This window comes from Bombus huntii, chromosome 16 (genome assembly GCF_024542735.1).
Source record: "Bombus huntii isolate Logan2020A chromosome 16, iyBomHunt1.1, whole genome shotgun sequence".
Lineage (NCBI taxonomy): Eukaryota > Metazoa > Arthropoda > Insecta > Hymenoptera > Apidae > Bombus > Bombus huntii.
This window is the reverse complement of record NC_066253.1, coordinates 3213039-3234758: the sequence shown is the minus strand read 5'-3', so window position 1 is coordinate 3234758 and position 21720 is coordinate 3213039. Positions and strand designations below refer to the sequence as shown.

Genomic DNA, 21720 nt, shown 5'->3' with positions numbered 1-21720 from the left:
CTTATCTGATTCTCTTCATCAATGAATATATAACATTATCAGTGTATTAAATTAAAAAGTCTACTATCCACGAAACGGAGAAGAAGAAACAGAAGAAGATGAAGTAGAAAAACATAGTACAGTCATGGACGCCGATGGCAGGATTTCCATCGAGTTCTCGCGTTCGTAAATAAACCGGTGAAGCGTGGTGGGTCGCTATGTTTAGGTTAGGTGGTTTCTCAGATTTCTGGGATCACCATGGGAGAATGTGACAGGTCTTCCAGCTACCGGTCGGTTGCTTTACGATCACAAGTACGCTTCCAATTCACTGACGACTGCGTTTTAAAAAGAGAAAAGTGAAGAGATAGCAGCTACTCTTTTCCCTTCTAAGAAAGAATCTTTCTTGGTTTTGTAATACATAACTACCTTCGCGGCTTCGAAGTCCCTTTGTACAATTGAATTAATATTATTAACCTAATTCAGTAGTAATAAGATTGGTAACCAAAACAATCAACATTGGACAAGTGGATTTTATAAACTATAAGCTAACTGACTGTCCTATTTGACGCGTAATAGCAAAATCGGTTTGTGCAATAGAAATTTATAATTTAGAATCCGGTACATATCAATGCAATTGGTGACTTATGGTATAAAAGCATCGAAGAAGTTTATTCTCCCGAAAGGAACATTGAATCAGGTAATGTATTGGACTGAACTCCTACTTAAACTACTTAAACACACGATTATTCAAAATTTATTTCAAATTTTCTCTCAATTAAACATTATAGGTGAAAATGAAACAAACGTCAGAAATTGAATTGAAAATTTCGCCAGAAGAAGTAAGATACCCTTCTAACATGGAAGGGAAATAGTGAAGACTAGTGAGTATCAGATCAGTTAGTAAATTATTATGCAAATGGCTGGAAGAGATCTATTTTCTCAACGGAAGCATTAAACTAGGTACCACATTCAGGTAGACGTCTGTCCTCGAATCTTAATCTCTTCATACAACACGATTGTTCAAAATTTATTAAAAGTCCCCTCTTGATTCAACACTTTAGATCAGAATGAAATAAACATAAGGAATTGAATTGAACATTCCGTTAGAAGAAGTAAGACTGCGTGTCCTTCTAATATGGAAGAGGAATAGTGGAGGGAATAACATGTCGAAAAGATCGAAACGAACATCCGGTGTATGTTGATTGGCCAAAAGACTGGCGGTTGACATCGTTTTTAGCCAATCGGACAAACTGGGCGTCGCTAGTTGCCGTTTCCTTGCAATAATATTTGCACTGGCTCGTCTAATCCATTAAGCCTGCCATCGGCTGACGTTTGGTAAATTATTTATCGGCTCTCCTCCGATGCTATTCCGTCCCTACTCCGCTTCGCCTGTCGTTCCTCGTCTTTCCACGATGCTTCTTTGAATTTACGATCTGGGAATATCCATACATTTCGCGCCTGAACTCGTTACGAGTTTTCGTGACGTCAGCTGAGCATTACGCGACCATCCCCGCTCTTTGAGCGTCGCCTGTTTCCGCGATAGAACTTCCGGCGTTGTTGGAACTCTGATGTGGGTACTGAGCGTGAAAGCATATGTCAAATTTTAATACTTGGAGTATTTCTGTAAATACTTGGAATTATCTCGCGAATTTCTAAGATTCTTCCGATTATCGGTGATTTGAATTGCAAAAGTGTAGAATCCCAAAATTTAGAGTTGTAAGTTTGGAATCACAATGCTCTTCTTGATCAATGTCTTAACATAAATATTTTTCGTAGTATGTGTGTACAGTTTGTAGTATAATAATTAATATAATTTTTAAATATTTGATATATACTAGTATATGGAATGAAGTATTTGAGAAATACTCTGTAATTAAAGAAATTATTCTTCTCATTTTTCATTGATATATTAAATTTGTAAATTGAGAAAAATAGGGGAAAGGATTATCAAGGTACAAGAGAGATTTATATACTTAATAGTCAATTTTATTGCAATTCTCGCAATAGATATAAAAATACTGTACATTAGAAAGTCGTGCAAGTGCACGCTGATAGATAGTATTAAAAAATGCACTTTGGCATCGTTTTAAGGAATGGAAATCCAAGTGTTCACATGTCATAGGAAACTTTTTTGTAAAGTTATATTAATTCTCAATAAAAATATATCGAGAATTATATAAATATCCCAGTGGAGTGTAGCTATTTGTATAATTTAAAAGGCCAATCGGAATAAGTCAACAAATCTAGAATAATTTTAAAGAAAATGTTGAACTTGGAAGAAAGTTTTTATCTGACTTAAACTGAGGATCTCCACCGTGGATTTCAATTTATAATTTCTATTCTGATAATATAAATATATTATATATATGTATGAGAAGAAATTTTTCGTAGGAATTTTTTCTTCAATCTAAGTTAGAAAAAAATTCTAATATTTAATAAGTTTCGAATATTTACAGTATTTACAATATTATTTGGCGATAATTCGATGAGGAATAAATTATTGCGACTTCCTGCCACTTGTGATAGTGAAGTTAAGAGTGAACTTGTAAGAAAATATACATGCATTTTATAAATATTACTGTCTCGTTGGTTGAGAATGTACAATTTGGAAGTCTACATAATCTAGTATGTACAGGATTTTTGGTAGATTTAGCTGTATGTTCAAGGCACCCGAGATGTTCTTGAAAGCTTATAATTAAGGAGCTTACTATCATAGAAGGTACAATTTATGTGAAGAATTTTATACAGAAGTGGAAAACATTAGCAATCTCGAGCTTTACATTGTAAATTAGTGCCTTTTAAATTAGTCCCTATTACTAAATGATCAATGTTAGTTTTTAATAATTTACAATACAACAAAAGTCTCTATATAATTATAGATTTTGTAAACAAACTTACTCGAGATTACTTTACATATATGTGTAAAATAATTTTATTTTCAAAATTCTCGTAGCTCTTATGAGATTAGAAGTTATTGAGTAGCCTAATACCACTTTAACTACGTATATGAAATCCATCTTTGGTTCTATCATTTAGCCCACTTGAAAACTAAATAACAGTATAAAAGTCTGACACAATCACCGATGGTTTGCAATTGTACATATTTGCGTGATGCATATTGTTTTAAATTGAGAAAATCAGATCTAAGGTATTAACATTGTGCAGGCCTGGATGAACACAGGATATAACATTCAATATTTATGAAAAGTTGACTTCAGTTGAACTAACAAACGAATTAATTGAAAAGTACGTTGTTGCACCCGCTGTCGAAAATTCCAATTAATAATCTATCATTTTTTAGATATTGAGTATCGAGCCCAGAAGAAATGAAAAAATTGTGCTCGGATGACTTTGGTGACTAATTTTATTACTGATAAATAACGAAAAGGAATACATAGGTACTAAATCTTTTTAGTAGAATCTTTGAAGACTAGAAAAAGAAGATTTTTTTGAATAGCGAAGAAAAGCTAATTTCTTGATTAATTGCGAATAAAATAAAATGTTATGCTTGGATTCTGGATCACTTACATCTGGACTTTCTTACAAAGAGAAAGATATACTATATTCTTCACTATCAAATATGGATCTTGAAATTTTGTGATATTATACTTGTCATCTCATTTAAATTTTTTAATAACCAATAATACCGATATTTCAAATTCTTAACAGAAATTTGAAGAGATATAATTATACGGAATAAAGAAAGTAAGAATCTTTAAGAAAAATCTTAAAAGAAAAAAAAGTATTTTTGCATGAAACATCTTCCAAAACTGGTATGGTCTTTCAACGAGGAAAAAAGAAGGAACGGAGAAAGGAGAATAGCATTCTGACAGCTTCTCAAGGGGGACACTGATGGCACCTCGTTTGGAGGCAGGCTTTTTTTCACGAAGATTCAGTGCGGCAATAAAGACGCTGGCGGATTTAACGTAGCGTGTCTTCGTTAACCAAGTCAAACGCGGGCTTAACTTTTCCTTCTTGCCTTCTTGGTTTAAAATAACTGTTTGCTTTCGAAACGTTTCACGTAGAAACTCAGAAACAAAGCTCTAACAGAACTTCCATTCTAACTGTATGATACATATCTGGTCAAAAATTGTTCTCTTCTTTGGAATAAAAGAGAATGATGAAGAAAAAGAAGAAGAAATGTGTATGAGATTCTGACCGACCTATCGGCGCCAAAATGCTCGTTAATGCTTCTCTGCCGGTTGTTTTGTTTAAGTTTCATCTACCCGTCGGAGCAGTTAGAGCTTGTTTCCACAACGTCGAGACGTTAGCCTGCCACGATCATCGAGGCTCGTAAAAAAAACTCGTAAAATTGTAGCAATGACGCTACTGTCTATCGTGAATCTGGGAAAGGAAAATCGGACGAGTTCAGGGAATCCCTGCTGGTGCTTGCTGTATCATTTTGAAATTATTCTGATGTACGTATAATTTTAATGAAATTTGCAATTGAAAAATTATTTATACGAATTGGTAGAAACTCTGTGTTAAAATTAAAAAGTTAGGAAAATGCATTATAAATGCAACAAGTTTTCTCCTTATTGTTGATGGGACTATTGTATTGTAGAAATTTACATTGGTATGAATTTGTACAAATTACTAAAAGTTGTAGTAGAAATTAAAAAAAATCGGCAATATTTGTTTGAATAGAAATGTTACATTCACAATGTTCTGTTTCTCTAGTTGGCAATTGCAGAATACGCGACCTAGCTGACTTTTCATTTAGAAGCAGAAGCCTCCAGAACCATAAATTCACCCTAATGGACTGGCCAGCGTTTCGAGAGGTAATGAAAGTAGCAAGAGAAAATCATTTCGGGAATCTGGGCAATAATCGGCCATTGAATGACTTCATTGTACGTAGGAGCCCTCTTCCTAATGTTTGCAGGCAAACATCTTAAAAAAGTATCCACTTTAACTATATCTTTTTTGATAAATTCATTTATCACAGTAATACATAGAAAAATAAAAAAGTTATTATGGAAATTATCAAATCCTTAAATATTCAAACTTGCAAATTAATTAAATATTTCCAATAATTGGATTCATCAAAATTTATAAATGACTTACTTTTACTATGAAATTACAGATATCAAAAGTACCAATTAACTAACCGAGGGTACTAATGTAACTATAAGATCATTGTGAACCATGTTTCATCATTTTCGTTATTTAGATTCGTTAAAATTAATAAATCTCTTTAACCAAATTCCAAGATCACCGACGTAACCAACATGATGATTTTGGACGATACCTCATCACATTGACGGAAGCGAGAAGAGATCAGTTAATAAGATGCTCCATACGCTTTCACACGGTACAGAAATTGCGGAGGAATTGGCTAGCCGGCCAAAGCCACTCCACTGTTAATAGAGCGACGTGGAGGCGTAAATTATTGGCTTACATTATATCGTATAGACCTAACCGTTGATCTATAGCGGCGTAAAGTCGACTGTCGCGATTATATTTCAAAGAGCGGTCAATAAAGCACGTCACTGGCCCTCCACTACGAATAATTGCTGTTAATTATTTATGTACAACGGTCAGCAAGTGTGACAGCATCTCTTCACCATCAAATCTTTGGTTTTTCCATATAGATTGCTTCAGAATATATATATCATTTAATAGTAATATGAGAAGTGGAAAATTCAATTTTTGATCTGAAAGATGCTAATCGGTAGACTAGATTGGATGGTCGCGACAATTCAAATTTGTATAGATACAACCAAAGATGTAGAAACTAAATATGACAAATGCTTCTTTTGCTATGGATGTTCTATATATTCTTGCACGGTATGTGCATCCTGTATATTTTTGCATATTCAAATTTCCTATAGATACAAGTATTCACAGTGTACAAACAATTTCAAACCGTCAGTTTATATTATTTTCTTCCGATCAGTCGTAATTTCGTTATTTTCGTACCAGCGAAAATAAGAAATCCACGCTTGACTTTATAATGAACTTGCCTGATTTCCACCTTTTTGTGATAATATGTTATACTGCTTAACCTACAATATCGTGCGAGAGACGTGGTATGTTGATTGGGCTAAACATAAACAACACGTGCGAGAGACGTGTTACGTCGATCAGGCCAAACATAAATAACACGTATGAGAGACGTAGTACATCGATGTTATTGATTTATTATTTATTTCAAGATAATAAATCTTTCCTGTTCAATGCTCAATCGGTAGTAACTACTTATCAAACATCTTGCAAATGAAAATTAATTGTATCTTACACATGCATTTACATATCAGAGGCGACTGTGCGATTTACACAATTTCGAACGTTGTTGTTGTTTACCACACGCTATTTGAACTTCGTGGAAATTGTACGGCATGGGGATTAAATAATCGTCGAGCCTTCTCGAAGCTCTGTGTCCTGAGGTTTATGGAAGTATTTACACAGTGTCCAAGCGTTGATTAAGGGTTTTAAGTAACTTTTACCTTGTTGAGCGTGACACAGACTTCTCTAGAGATTAGAATTCCAGTCGTCTTCCATTCTCCAAACGCTAAAAGCGTACGAGAGTTTCTCGTGGGCCATGTAACTGCACGACGACGAAGTTATTTCTCTGGCAGCTAGGACAGCGCTTCTTGGATTTCTTTCGCCTGGAAGAAGACAGGAAATCGAGCTTGATTAATTCCCTCTGGACTTCATCCTTGGACCGGTGTATACTGTAAGGAATGAAATTTCGAGTATTGAAACGAGAAATGTCGAAAGTTCAGACTCTCGAATAGCAATGTTTGAAATTCCAGAAATATGTAATCGCGAGGATAAGAATGGCAAAATTTAGGCACCAAAAAGCTTAGAAGTGTTAGAAAAGTTTAGAATTCTAAAGTCTAGGATTGCAAAAATTTGGAAGCCCAAAGCTCAGAATTGTAAAAGCTTAGAATTTCAAAGGTAAAAATTGTAAATGTTTGGTATCTTAAAACTTACAATTGTGAAAGTTAAAAATCGCATAGTTGAGAATAATGAAAATTGAAATTCCAAATTGTAATACCAAATTTCAATATCCTAGAAGCTTACAGTCCCAAGAAGAATTCTCGATGTTATTGAAACTCCAAATATTGTAACAGGAAATACTAAAAATTTCAAAGCTTGCCTCTATACATTGGGATGAAAAGTAAAAGAATGAGAGCTGAAGGATCCATGTTCCGGCGCAAGCAAGTAAAAAGAATGCACGTCGAGACGAAGGGAGAAACGTCATGGGATATCAGTTAAGCAAAGTGAAAAAGAAACATGGAAGAGCGGTATTCGCGGTTGCAGCGCTGAAAACGGACCAATCGTCGTCTTCGGGACAGTTAGCGTGTCTCGATATCTTTAGTCACCTGAAGTTATGGTATATCGTCGCCATTTGGTTTGCACTAGGTCGCCTTGTACTCTGTCAATCCTGGCTAAGATACTGGGATGCAAAGAAACTAACGAAGACACGTTCCCCCCTTGCTACGATATCGACAGAAGCTGTTTTTGCTCCGAGAAACCATCATAAATCTCATAAAGACTTTAATTTTAAGCTGGAGAGAGATACCAAAAAATTGGCAACTTTATTTTCACCTTTGTTTAAGAAGACTATGGATGTATAAATTAATGATGAAATTAGGATAAGAGATCAGTCAGCTTGAACAATAAGACAGGTTTATCTATCTTTGAAAACCTTAAACATTCATTTTTAATAAGCTATTCTAAGAATGATCTAATTTACTATAAAACTTTTTTTAGGTTCCATCGCAGATCTCTCAATTTCCATTAACTGAACAACGGCAGAAGCTTAATTTATCCTTAGAAACCATGTCATGATAATTTCTTCTATGTTCTATCACAAATATTCTCAATTCTCATCTTTATTCAAGATAATACGAAAGATCCAGCAAACGTGCTAAACATGAATTAGGAAACTAAGTAACCTGAACAAAGAAGAGATAAATTGTTTCATGTAAACAAATGCAGCTTCCAGAAGCTTCGTAGAAACGTTAGATCCCCTGTTTGCTCACCTATCAATTTATAAACATTGTTTGGCTGACGACAAACCGAGTCAAGTGAGGAAAGATGTTTACCTGAAGGACTAGCTCTAGGAATGACACAGCTACTTAACATGGTTTCTGACATTCGAATCGGAGGACCACTTCTTCATGGGGGTCTGTTTAATTACGGGACTACTTTAAACAAACGCGAGCTAGTTTCTATAAACATGTGCTCTTGGCTGAAGAAAGGTACCGACGGAGACTTTGCTACTTGCTATCAAGCATTGCTACTTCGATATTCGGATATGTTTAGAGATGTGCAATACACCATTCATCTTGATAACAATGTTTTTGTATCGGAACTGAAGCGCTCAAGTAGAAGAAACGAGTCGATATTTATTTTCACATAAAAATTGAATATGTTTGAAAGAATATTAAAAATTGAAAAATTCGATTTATTATCAAATTGTCATATTACTATATTCTTAGTAATTTGTTAACTTTCAATTGTTTAATTTATTTCAAAAACAAATTCTTTATATTGGGCCAGATTATTAAGATTTCAGCTCCGAAGATTCTAAGATTTTACTTATTTCAATATCTGAGTTTCAATGTTAGAATCAAAGAGTTTGGAATAAAAAGAACAAAGCGATACTGATTACATACTTCAAATTGCTTTCAAAATACATACATAAATTGAAGGAATGCGAACTAAAACTCCACCAGAAGACTCACCACCATCCTCGCCGCCATCGGTGTTTTCCGTGTTGCAGTGCAACACCTGGAACAGGAAGTCGATATATCTAGTGGCCAGTTTTAGCGTTTGAATCTTGCTTAACTTGTCACTGGGCAACGTGGGTATGATTTTTCTGAGCGCAGCAAACGCCTCGTTCAAACTCTGAGTCCTCTGTCTCTCCCTCACATTTGCCATCACTCTCTGAATGTGTATTTCTTCAGAAGTTCCACTCTTTCTTCTAATATTCTTCGTCAAGACAGCACTGTTTTCACTACTGCAAGACTTTCTTTTTCTTCCATAAGTTTTCTTCTCTGCTTGCTTGCACCTCTGCTCTATATCAGGCTTATATTCAATCGCCTCCATGTGATGGTAGCCCTGTTGTGCTTGTCTAGGTGCCATCTCTTCACCTCCGGAGGAGTACATCTGTGGTGATGGTGTCAAATAAAGACTTTGTTCATGATCTCTGCTATGGTCTGATAAGAATCCTGGGGAATTATCATGGGGACGCCTGTCATAATCGGTCTGAAGCTCTCTCAAGATCTTGCCATTAGAATGCTGCTCCTGGTACCTTTTCTCGTCAGAGTTTTCATACATCAAGTAAGTAGGTTCTTGATAGACCACTTGGTGGTGGTGATGATGAAGGTGATGATGGGCTTGATATCCAAGCTCCTCGTCATCTTTGTGTTCCGGAGGGCTACTGAGATCCATCAAATGTTTTGAAGGTGAAAATCTCTCGTAATGATGAGGAGAATTGCTAGCAGAGCTGTCAGCGCTATGTGGAATACCAGAACTGTCGTTGTTATCTAGAAGATAAAGTCCTTGGATCCTCTGCGCCTGAAGACTCACTGGCTGCATATTTGAAATCCACTTTGCAGCTATTTTCAACTAATCACCACTGTTGGATACACTGTAAAGGATGCTATATAACGGTACACGGGGTAGAACGACTGGTGGCTAAGGTTACCAATAAACATACGTCTCTGCTCCAAAGTTCAGAGTCGTCTGAAGGAACCGGCCCTCGGACTGCCTCTTCATGTCAACCAGGAACCCCGCCTCCGGCTATAGAACCGTACCCCTACCCTTCACCGCGTACTGCTCCCCTACCTGGCCCCTCTTTCTTCCTAACCTAATCCCTCCCTCGTTCTGGGACGGTTTCTTTTATCCGTCGCGTCCATCAGTCCCCACCCACGAGATTCCTCTGTTGGAAAGAAAAAGATGCACTGAAAGGGCGTTTGGGAGGTTGGAGAACGCGATCGGGCATCTACAAAGTTGTAGCCATTATCAAAGAGGTAGACAGACCCGGGAGGGGAGAGATGAGATGGGTGAAAGTGGAATTTGGACACTTTCAGACGATTTATATTTTTTTCCCATTTAGTTCCCCTGATTTATCTCTTTTTTTTTGTAACGAAGTCTCTTCGCTTCTTGTATAAAGAAGAGATTCGAGTGCATGAGAGTATAGTTTTGTATTTGTGAGATATGCTACTTAAAGGTTTGTTTCATCTGAGTATTTGGTTTTCAGATCTTGTTGATGGAGATTTTATAAAGTTTTATGCGGAATGATTGATGATCTCTCTGTGTTGCCTCGGTGATCTTGATCTGCAAGAGTGGAGAGGCTAGAAAGAGAGAGTACAAGTTGGCTGGATGATGTGTGCGAGAGAGATGGTAGGCTGTGAGTAGGGAGAAGGAGTGGAAAGGGAGATATGATGGAGAAGGATAGAAGGCTCGAGGGACGACCCATGTTGAATATTTATATCGTGAGGAGCCAGTGAGAATAAAGCGGGGGATAGCCAGGAACACGCTCCGATGTGCGAAACTTTGCATTCACTTGGCGCGAAAACGCGCGATTCCTCGGCTTCCTTTCGTTTACTTATCATTATGATAGCGTTCCTTTCTTCGAGTATGAATCTTTCTTCAGATCCCTTTTTTTTTAACGCCATACATAAATCATTTATTGATGCCCATTTAATCATAACTAGATGATAATGAACTATCATACAATATCGACTCATTTCTACTAATTCATCTCATCTATTTTCAATTTTAGCGTCCATAGTTCAGTATCTTTTACAATTATATTCTCCCAATTTGCTTCTTTTATTATTTCTCTACGTAATCCTTATTAGGTTTAATTATCCTGATCAGTCTAATTATAAACCACCCCTAAAATATCAATGTACCTCTACTAATCCGTTTCATACATCTTTTTATATTGGTTTTATCCTGGAAGCTGCCTGAACATATACTCCTCCATGCTCTACCATTTGCATACATGGATAAACCAAGCACCATAAATCTTCTCAAGCAACAATGGTGTAACTCGAGGCATCAAGTATCGGCGCCTAGGTTCGCAGACGTTTTAATCGAGGGTAGGCTGAGATTGGTGTGTTTTCACGGATTGAAATTAATGCATCAGGCGTGGAACGATTGAAAATCACGCGTGGAAGAGCACAACTCCAGCGTGGCGAGGTTGGGTGATGGATGACCAGGCTGGATTGCCGAGACGTGTTTGTTGTGACGGACGAAAGCTCTTTTGAAGGTGTCTATAAATTCCGCGTTTCGAGCTTCCACGGGTTCCACGGTTTTCCTACCCGGTGCCGTGATTTACCATTCCCCGTCCAGCCACGCCTGTGTAAAATTTAGTTGTGGGGGTGGCGACTAAGCCAAATGAATCTCTAGATTAATCAGGAAAATCTGCTTACGCTAATTCCAAACTTTTACTGCGCTAAATTTCTTCTATGATTCGTATATTTCTCGTTGTACATTGTTTCGGTTAATGTTTTACATATAACTAAAATATATAGTCTTTTTGTTATTTTTAATTTAAATATCAATCTAAGTCTCTGTAACAATCAGTTCATGTAATTTTCTTCTAAGTTCGAAAGTTTTGTTTTCTCAATTTATTTTCTCTAATATGTTATTCATCTGTTTACAGTTTGGATTTACATATAGCGATGAATAAGATCTGGTATCAACAGGAATGAGAAATGGAATACAATTTTCCCATAAATTGTTACACGTATTACAATGAGAAGTACACGAAGATCCATTTTCAGTGAAACGCACGTATTCTTGGCCCTGTAGACTTAATTTCTAGGTTTATTATCAATTTCTTCCTTCATTACAATCTTTCACAACTAATAACAAAAATTCTCATTTCAAAGTGGAATTCTCATCTCATTCTGATCTTGCAAGAACATAACCTCAAAGAGTAAGCATTATTACATTAAAATACTTCCATGTCGTCATTAATAGGTGTTAAACCAAGGTAGCAATCTATAGAGAGACTTTCGAACGTTTGAGGAAGTCTCAGAGCAAGCGTCTGGGTTTGTCGTCAACGTCGGAACACGTTTATCGAAAGTGAAGACATTAGCGCGGCTTCATCGTCTCTCCCGTTCACTTCTGGGAAGCGAAACGACCAAGCAGAAAATCCCGGATCCTGGCTCGTGGCCAACTGAAAATCAGATCGCCAATAAAGAGGCCGATAAATAACGCGGCCAAACACCAAAATAATACTCGTTGCTGATCAAAGTCGAATAACTCGCGGCGTTTTCCTGACCCCTCTAGCCTTCCCTTGCAGCTGAAAACCTCGAGGGGTTTGGCCACGAATCGACCTGATTTTTTGACACTTCTACGCTTATACGTACAGTGCCTCGTGAAAGTATGAATTATTACAAGGACTCGACTTATCATAGAAAATATTTATGTACACACCTATTATGCGTGTTATATAAAACATTGTAAAGTTTCATTATCGCTATAAAGAGACACGACTGTCGATTATATTGGCAAAAGGAGATCAATCTGAAGATGTATATAGAAATCACGAGATAATGGCTTGGTAATATTAGATTGTTTAAAACGTTTCTAACTTCAGAAAGTTAAAGAAGATTAATCTAGAACTTGAATTTTTGCCATCTATAATGAAACAAAAGGATTAAAATATATTTTAAATATTTGGAGGCAGGAGAAAAAATTAATATGAATTTGAGTCACATAACATCATAAGACATTAAGGTATTTTTATTATTTCTTCTCCTTAGAAGCTTTTTTTATTAGTTAGAAATGAGAATACACGTTTCGCAATGTAGTAAAAGATACTTCAAAAATTTGTAGGAGACGAAATTAAACGAGCATCGTTATTCAGGGTCTCCAAGGAGGAGAGCTCATCTACGCAGCACACAAGGGGTTGTACACGTGCGTGCGCGTTCCTGCCGCACGCACCGTTTCACGATATTAACGCGGGCTTAATTGCGCGTACTGGGGCGCATTTAATCGGTGTACATGCGAATGTGTGCCTCGTCGTGCACCGCTGCAGGTTAAGAGTCTTCAGAGGCTCCTTTTTCTGCCAACGACTACGTTTTATGGCTTCCTTCCTTGCCCATGCCTTTGTCGAAACAAGAAAACAAATTGATATATATTCTTCTTTGTTTTCTTCATCTTTTCCTTCCTTCAAGAAGGACGGTTATATTTTTCTGTATATATATGTAAAAAATTGTTTGAAAATACCAAGTTTCATTTAAAAAGTAGATTACGTTTCATCTTCAAAATTTATTTAAAAATTCCTGGTTTCAATGTCAGGCTGCAGTAAGCAAAGACGTTTTATATTATTAGCAACTAATACAAGCAAAAAAGTTTTATATCATTCCAATTACGTATTTACTGTGATAGGTCCTTGATATCCTTTTAATTATGTTAATATTTTAGGTAATATAACTGTTAGAAATTGCAGTGGATATCCAAAAAGTTGAGCAATACTGGCACAAGATGATCTACATTAGGATCTAGAAATTTCCATGGAGAGAGGGAACTTCTTTCAGATAAACGGCTACGTGCTATTTCTACCTGTTGCTAATGGTACCTGATTAGAGACAAGGGTCACTCAACTTAATTCCTTGGAAGCGGCGCACGGTCGCTGTAAATCCGATTTGGTGGAAATTTACGAGTCACCTTGTTTACAGTTACTGCAGTTTGCAGTGATTAAGATCTCCGGTATGCCAGGTTGAATCCAGCCACCAGCAAAACTATTAGCACCTGGCGAGAGGCGAGCATCTTCGACAAGTCCTCCATCATAGTCATAAAACGGTGCTGGTGCGTCTATGACCATCTAGCCGTTACGACGGGGAATCCCAAGAAGCTTATTCCGAAGTGATGGTTAGTGTTTAAAAAAGTGAATTATGCGAAGGCGAATGCAGTGGATTTTTCTTGAAAATATCAAGGAAAATATTTCTAAACATGCTTATTGCTGCAGGTGATCGATCAAAGATTAACTTGATCGAGGAAATCTTCCATTTTGCAAATCTTCCTTATTCTAAAAAAACTTCTCCCAAGTTGCATAACACATTCTCAACGCGAGAATTGATTGTAATTTCAACAAATAAATAAAGAAAAGAAAAAGTTGCATAACACATAGCTTTCAAGCCTACGGACGTTTATGCTAGCCTGTGAAGAATGGACGGCGTACATTGTGGCAATAGGCATGGAATAATGGCCCATGTGTCGTTACGTCGAGTCGACCGTGCCGTTTGTGAATTGCATTTACGAGCCGAACGGAAACTCGGAACATGTGTTCGCGACCTGCCGAAAACTCCCTGGTACAGGCACGTGTTTCCTTACAGGGAAAAAGGTAAAAGACGAGAACTTGTCCCAGGACATCAGCATGTTTTTCCTGCCATTCAAATCTTCTTATGCGACCATTCATACTTGTATAATTAACGAACAGGTTACGAATAATATCTTCATACTTGAATTTCTGCAAAATGTAACATTAAATAACTAATTTAATGGCTAATCCAGACAAGCCGCCAATTGGTAATGTGTAATTGATAATTGCAATAAATGCAATTGACTGGTGATAATAATTGAGTATTGAGTATTGTCTATTCTCATTCAGTCAAGATTATTTCAAATTTGAGGCCATCGTCGATTCATAATATTATATCACCATTACAAGAAAAACTAATCTGGGAAAGTTTCAAATAAATATACATTTGATTATACCAAGCATCACTTCTCAGTCATTTTATTAGCAGTGTAATAAGAATTAATATCAATTAAATTGGTGCTTATAATTAGACTGGCAATCTTCATGCATTTATAGGAAATTTAAAAAACGTGAAAATGTATAGAACGTGAAATGTACAGATCATTGTTTAGATTATATTTCTTCGTCCATGTTCAGGAAATTCATTCATAAAGCTTATAAAATTTTCAGATTGTGTACGTGCTCGAAGACTATGCAACTTTCCTACCTCGGGCTTATTGCTGTTACTCGGGATGACGGTACCGTGTGTTCAACACATGGCGAAGACGATGGCACCGGTGCAAACATTGTAGAAACTATCTGTCGGCGTGGATCGTAAAGGCAACGTTTATAATGCGCATGGCCTAGTCCCAGGGACACTTTGTGCACATGGGCAATAACGTTGGCTGAGAAGCCATAGGAGATATTGTCGTAGTAGAAGTTTCAAGTTTACGGACCGAAAACCGACGAGCACTCATTCCGTTCGTGAATCAAGATCTTCGTCTTCCAGCATGTCTATCGTTCATTGTGATTAACCTCATCGTGGATGCACTTAACCACGTTGTAGGGATTTTACTATGTGTAGCTGAACGATTGCTGATGTTCAAAATGATGTTCAGCTTGTTCTTCAGTTATTTTCGGACATTTCTATTATTACTGAATCGTAGGTTTTGTCCAAGTCCGATCTTCTGAGGTAATATCGATTTTAACGAATCTCTTCACTAACAAACTTGATTAGTTTAGTCCTGTATTAATAGTATGCTGTTTATTAAAAGCAATGGTTATTGGAAATAGCGGCTGTGTTAACGATAGAATTAATATTAGAAATAATACAGTTCATTCTAGATTGAACTAGTCAAATTTGATACTGAAGAGATTTGTCAAACTTGGTACATATTAACTATACTGGTCCATTACATCGTTTCAATTATTTAACTTGTCTGTTAATCTTGTTAATTTCTCTAGATCGCTTGTAGAATTGCGAATTTAAAACAATGTGTAAAATTGACGCCGTTGATGTTGTTTGATGATAACCGTAGACGAAGAAGCAGGTATATTGAAAAGATTTGGTAGATTGTAAATATTAAAGCAAGTCACGGTGAAAGGACTTGTGATTGGTAAAAGTCCGTATTTCAGATTAGGAGCCCAGAAAAATATTTACGTTTAGAACAATAAGCAGATTATTAGCTATTGGTTTTCTAATGTTCACGTATACCATTATGTATATATCTTAATGTATATAGGGTGGTTGGTAACTGGTGATACAAGCGGAAAGGGGGTGATTCAACGTGAAAAAAGAAATCGAAAATATAGAATAAAAATTTTTCGTTTGAGGCTTGGTTTTCGAGAAAATGAATTTTCGCTCGGTACGCGTGCACTTTATCGCGTCTCGTTATAACGGATCTCACTGTAGATCGTTGTCTCGATGGAAAAATTAAAAAAAAAAAATTTCTTATTCTACATACCACCAGTTACCAACCACCCTGTATATCACTTTGACACAAACTGAAATGTTCTTTGCTTTTCTCGCAAGGAAACAGCTTATACAATTGGATATAGAATTATGAACATTTTGTACATTCTATCAATCAGTTTGAATTTATTCACTGACAGAGTACAAATAATTTTATGTTCTTTTGATCAGTTTAATTACAGTTTCAGAATAACTTGTTGCCAATAATGACGTATAATCTATAGAAGCACACCATGAAAGGAAGAGTGGCGTGGATAAGCACTTTTATTAGCAAGTCAAGAGGACCTGCATTGTGAGAAGCACTTGTCGCCATTCAAGAATCACAAAGACCATTTGACTCTGGTCTCGTGCCTCCTTTGAATCCTGTTTCCCTCCTATTCAACAAGACTGCTTGCTTTCTTCCTTTCTGATGAAAATTCGAAGCATCCTCCGGATAAAGAAATATTCCTATGTAAAAAAAAATTTTCTATTTCTACGCCTATATAGAAATATTGCTTCTCTTCTGATATTCTTATTCATAAAGATTATTTCACGGTGAAGTATACAGATGAAAATTTTCTATCTTACATTATTCCTAAGCTTTCTATACTTCTCTATAAGACAAAATTAAGTTAGATATCAACATTAATCAATTGACCAGAGTCTCAGACTCATAGTCTCAGAATAACAATTTTTATTGTAATTTAATTTATTATTTTTTAGATGTTTCCCTAGAATCATGGGTTCTGCGAAGGTAGCTTTTTCACGAGAGACTGGCTCTCTCTCTCTCCGGCTCGCGCTACCTATTTGCACTAGGCGACCTACCATCACTGACCTTTCTGCAATCCTGGTGAACACATGTCAGGATTCTGCCAATCATATAAACTGGAGAAATTTGGCAAGCACGTGCTGATCATATGGTACGGTGCAGGTTTAATGAAATTCTAGTCACGTTGCTTATGTTTCCTGTATTGCTTGGCAATTATTCTACCATCCCAAAAATCTGGAAGTGTTTTTGAAACGGCAGGAAGATTGCTTACATAAACAGCAGGAGATGTGCTTGGAAAAATCACAGGTAATGTACGTTTGAACATAATTTTTAATTACAAATTATTGAGATTAATAGTATTATGATTTACCAATTAAACAGCAATACCGAGCTTATATATTGTCCTTTTTTTGGAACAGTTTTTGAATGGAGAATAATTCTGGAATTAAATATTTTAATTTTAGAATATTTTTCACAGTTAAATGTTAATCCCAGTATTAAATATTAACTTCGAAATATTTTCAAATTAAAAATGAATCCTCCGCTACATTAAATACCAATTCCAGAGTAAAGAAGAATATTAAGTAGTAAAAATATCCAACTGCCTACATATAATTTCTCACGTTCCTGTTTTCTTTGTAGCAGGTTCTTAAAGATCTAAGGATTAATAAAGGTGGATCATCCGCAGAGTTTAGAAGGATCTCTCGCTAGCTCTAACAATTATGTTACAGAAAACTTAACAATAAAAGTGATTATCCTCGTAGTGGTTGGCTATTAATAAGCTTTTGTTGGCCTAAGCTCATAAATTATAACGGCCAATTTAGAAAAACTTAGGGTTACATGATTATCGACGCGTGCATGCAAGGACTATGTGAAAACATTTTTTCTTTTTTTTTTTATTTATTTGTTGAAATTACAATCAATTCTCGCGTTGAGAATTTTCAGCAATATGTGAAAACATGAAATTCAGAAAGATTACGTGCTTTTACATTCTAGAAAGAAACAATCAATTGTCACGAAAAGCAATTGATTATTAACTTTTTAATTAACATTCTCTACAATTGGTTCTTAACATGTCTAATTTTCTATATTATATTCCAAATATTATTAAGAATTTCCAGGAATAAGATACATAGAAGCAATAATTCAAACTTATCAGTAAAAGATTCTGTTCCCCTAGCAGGTCCTAGCAAAATTCCTTAAAAAGATAAAAACGAACTGAATATAATAAATTGCTGGTACTTGGGGAAATACGTCTTTCGCATAATCGCTACTTTTGGTATACAACGGCTATTAAAGTTTCCTTAATCCAGCTATGTCTTGTTAGCAAGAAAGAGAAAGATTCTTAAAAACTGACCATAGGTACGTGACAGGTACAGATAAGTGAATTTATGATAGCTGGTTTTCCCCAAGTTCGAGACTTTCTACGTTTGGTTCAGTTAGATACTCAACCGTTCGAAACATTTTAGTATAACCTCAACACATTTGTTGGATAACTAATCAACCTACAAATACAAGCAGAAAGATGATAATTGAAATTAAAAAGAGGAGAAATAATCAAATGAATTGTTCAAGATGATGTTCAAAAGAGAAAATTATCAATATATATATCTAAAGTGATGTGAGATTATTACTACATGATATTTGGCGATAAAAGAGGTATGTAATGAATATTATGTTATGAGAGGTAATAACGATTAGATGAATTTTTTATAAGTTATATTTAATAGAATAATTTAATAAATATATCAATAATTAATAGATGCTTCGATGAACTTGTTAAGTGATTAATCAATCTCAATAGACAGATTCATTAATTAGATTAAATGATTAGATATGAATTTTTGTATAGGTTATGTTTAACAGAAGGTTGCGAAATTGTTGAAGATACTGTTAAATTATTTTCACGATATTTGGCAAGGGAAGAGATAATAAGTAGCGCGTTATGGGAGTCATGACGACGATCAGGGTGGTCCTCTCTCACGGTTCGAGAAACCGCGTTCTGGAACCGATGTATACACGGTGCACGCGTCGTCAACGGGGACGTCTACGTCGCGTCGTGGATGCCGCGCTGCCAGAAAGAAAGTCGACTCGAAAATCAAACAAACAGCCGACGACGCCGCGTTTCTGCACTTCCGTCGTCGCCGTTTGTTTATTGTCGCTGAGGGATCGCTGCCCTGGTGATCCGTGCACCGTTTAATGCCGCGTTTCACACATTATGTAATTCTTTCACGTGCCAGTTACATCCAAAATCATTTGTTCTTTGAATAATCGCAGTTATCTTCAATATTGTTAACAGTATTATCTTCTTTGAATCGTCTTTTACTTAATCCTGTTGCTCTTCATTATTATTAACGAAGAAAATTAATAATAGTAATGCTCAATGAAGTTTGATAAGGATGCAACAGATTTCATGAGATTTGCCTCGTATGTTAAATTTTGAATCTGTTTTTAGGAAGATAATATCGATGGAAGAATTCGAGAAGTATGTATTTTTAAAGAAGATGGTAAAAAAGAGAAGAGATTAGGCTGTAAAGAGAAGAAATTGTGAAACGTCGATTCTTTACAGCCTTGTAAGACGGACCTAATGAAACGTAATTCATTCCCATGCACCTTGAGGAGACATCGTCTGGCGAACACATGTCCCCATTGGATTTTATCCATTAGGAAAAAGTGCGCCCTTCGTCGCATGACATTGGCCGCCGTCGAACATTGAAACTCGAACTCGCTAATTCTCCAGATGCTGGCTCGACTCAAAGGGTTATTAAACATATTTTTATGTTCGCGTCGATGGAAATATTTAGACCCCCAGGGCGTCATCTCAGCCTCAAGTGAGGCTAAAATTATATATTTTAATTTAATTAGATAATTTTCAATTAATTAAGTTTAGTATATATATATATAATTAATATTATAATGAATGTTATACTGATTGACTTGACAATCTTACCAAATATTGAACATGTCCTAGAAATGAACAATATTTATTTATCTTTCGTTCTTACTAAATATTTCTTCAATACTGTTTATGTATAGAAGTAACCTATACAATATACTATACTACAATATACCTATTCTGTAATAAGAATTTGTTAAGAAAGAGATTCAACGATTCAAAAGCATGTTCCTATAAATAGATGAGTATCATTAATAATATAACGAAGAATATTTATGTAATCTTTTGTCTATTTATTAATGGAATATAAATCTAATTTTTAACAGAGTTGTCCTCCTACGGAGAAAATGGATAGCCGTCGGCTAGACAAATTGAGGAAAACAGTTGTCTGATAGTCACATCTGTTCCCGGATTATGAGCACGATAAATTTCAGCCTGTGAAGCTAACAGCCGGATTAGCGAGCGTTGTCGCGGTGTCAACGAGGTGCTTTCACCTTCTATCTTGTAATTTGCGAATCTTACATTCTTCTCTAATAACTTCACTACAATAACATTATTTATGTAGGAACTAATTTACCACATTTTCTTAAACAATTGCTATACTATTCTTCTAATTATGTCTTCTTTACAAAAATGTTGATCAACAAATTTGTTAAATTTTCCATATTTATTTTAGCACAATTTTCGATCATTTTTGGCAACAATTTTTGGACAATTATGATATTTATAAAAATATATAGCTTTCGTTTTATTGCATTTTGATGCCTTTTTGTAGAGTTAAGTACAAGAAGTACGATCTTTTGGGAACGTCGATGTCGCAAGAAGAGCGGAAATGAAAGAAAACAGCGGGCACTGTTCGCAAACACAGAAGCTCGTCAAGAGTCCCTGGACTTATTGTCTTCGCTGTTCTGCCACGGCTACCTACCGTGCATGTGCGGATTCTGTACGCATTTCAGAAATGCCTACATCAAACACACGTGTTCGCCATCAGGTTGCCCAAGTGGTTGCTTGACCTTCGCACTTTTACTTTTTGAATTCTTTCTGCTAGATCTCTCTTTTATCTTACAAAAATGCTTTATCTTCACTATTAAAGTATCATAAATTCCAAGAAGGATTCTTCTAACAGTTAATTAATTTCATTTTTGATAATTCTCTAAATTATACATACATAAATTGTTATTATTACGACTTGAAAGTTTTAGAAGATAATAACAATACAACAATAGCAGTGAATTTTTCGATGCTAGATTTTGTAAGAAATTATATTTTATTTTCCTAAATAATGTTTTTCGTATTACGCTTATCAGTAAAATATTTTATTTTCATAATACTTATTTAATTTAATACTTTTATTTATGAAACAGTATTGGTCTCCATATAATTTCAACTAACCCCAATCATTTTTATGTAGACGACTTTTTTGAATCGAACAAGAGGTCAGAGGTGACCACCATGGACTCCGGATTGAATTTCCGAATCAACGTCTTCGAGGAGGTATTAGCCCCACGTGAATACCGTGGTCCCCGATGTCGAGGCCGTGAATTGGAAAAAAAGGGCCTCACGGATCGTTGTGGCCTGGTTGGGCCTCTGGAATCCTCAGTGGGGGTCCCACGGATGGGTTCTTTCGTTTTTCTCTCGATCCCGGAGGAATCATTGTCGTTTCCTCTGCTCAACGCTTTCTTTCAACGTTTTCTCATACCTCCAGTCTTTTTCATATCGAGCAAGTATTTCCTAACATAATTGATTAACAATTACTATAATCTACATATATCTAATACAGAGTGGACAATATATAGCTGACTAATTTCAAAATCCCATCATTCCGGAACGATGTATCATTTTTTATGTTGAAATTATGTTATGGCTGCATGGCAAAGTAAACAAGAAGCCATCCATCAAGGATGTAC

General features: G+C 35.8%; 1 protein-coding gene and 2 long non-coding RNA genes across 5 annotated transcripts in view; 1 reads left to right on the top strand and 2 right to left on the bottom strand.

Annotated features, from left to right (window-relative positions):
- LOC126874575 (uncharacterized) overlaps positions 1 to 21720 on the bottom strand; it is a 35221-nt gene that overhangs the window by 5173 nt on the left and 8328 nt on the right. The gene's annotated exons all lie outside the window — the stretch shown is intronic.
- LOC126874528 (protein dimmed-like) lies at positions 770 to 9531 on the bottom strand. 3 transcript variants are annotated; one of them, XR_007692839.1, is made up of 3 exons: positions 8676 to 9531; positions 5204 to 6587; positions 770 to 4885 (listed from the first exon to the last, which is right to left on the bottom strand). XR_007692839.1 is itself a non-coding variant. In XM_050636734.1 (3 exons), the coding sequence occupies exons 1-2, from the start codon at positions 9529 to 9531 to the stop codon at positions 6451 to 6453; spliced, it is 993 nt and encodes a 330-aa protein (XP_050492691.1). In that variant the 3' UTR covers positions 5013 to 6360; positions 6426 to 6450. The 3 variants fall into 3 exon arrangements, 2 of the variants coding, with proteins under 2 accessions (XP_050492691.1, XP_050492689.1); XM_050636734.1 differs by lacking the exon at positions 770 to 4885 and having other exon boundaries at positions 5013 to 6360; positions 6426 to 6587; XM_050636732.1 differs by lacking the exon at positions 770 to 4885 and having other exon boundaries at positions 5013 to 6587.
- On the top strand, positions 6582 to 8605 carry LOC126874578 (uncharacterized). Its single transcript, XR_007692880.1, has 2 exons — positions 6582 to 7613; positions 7699 to 8605. It is a non-coding gene; the product is annotated as an uncharacterized LOC126874578 (long non-coding RNA).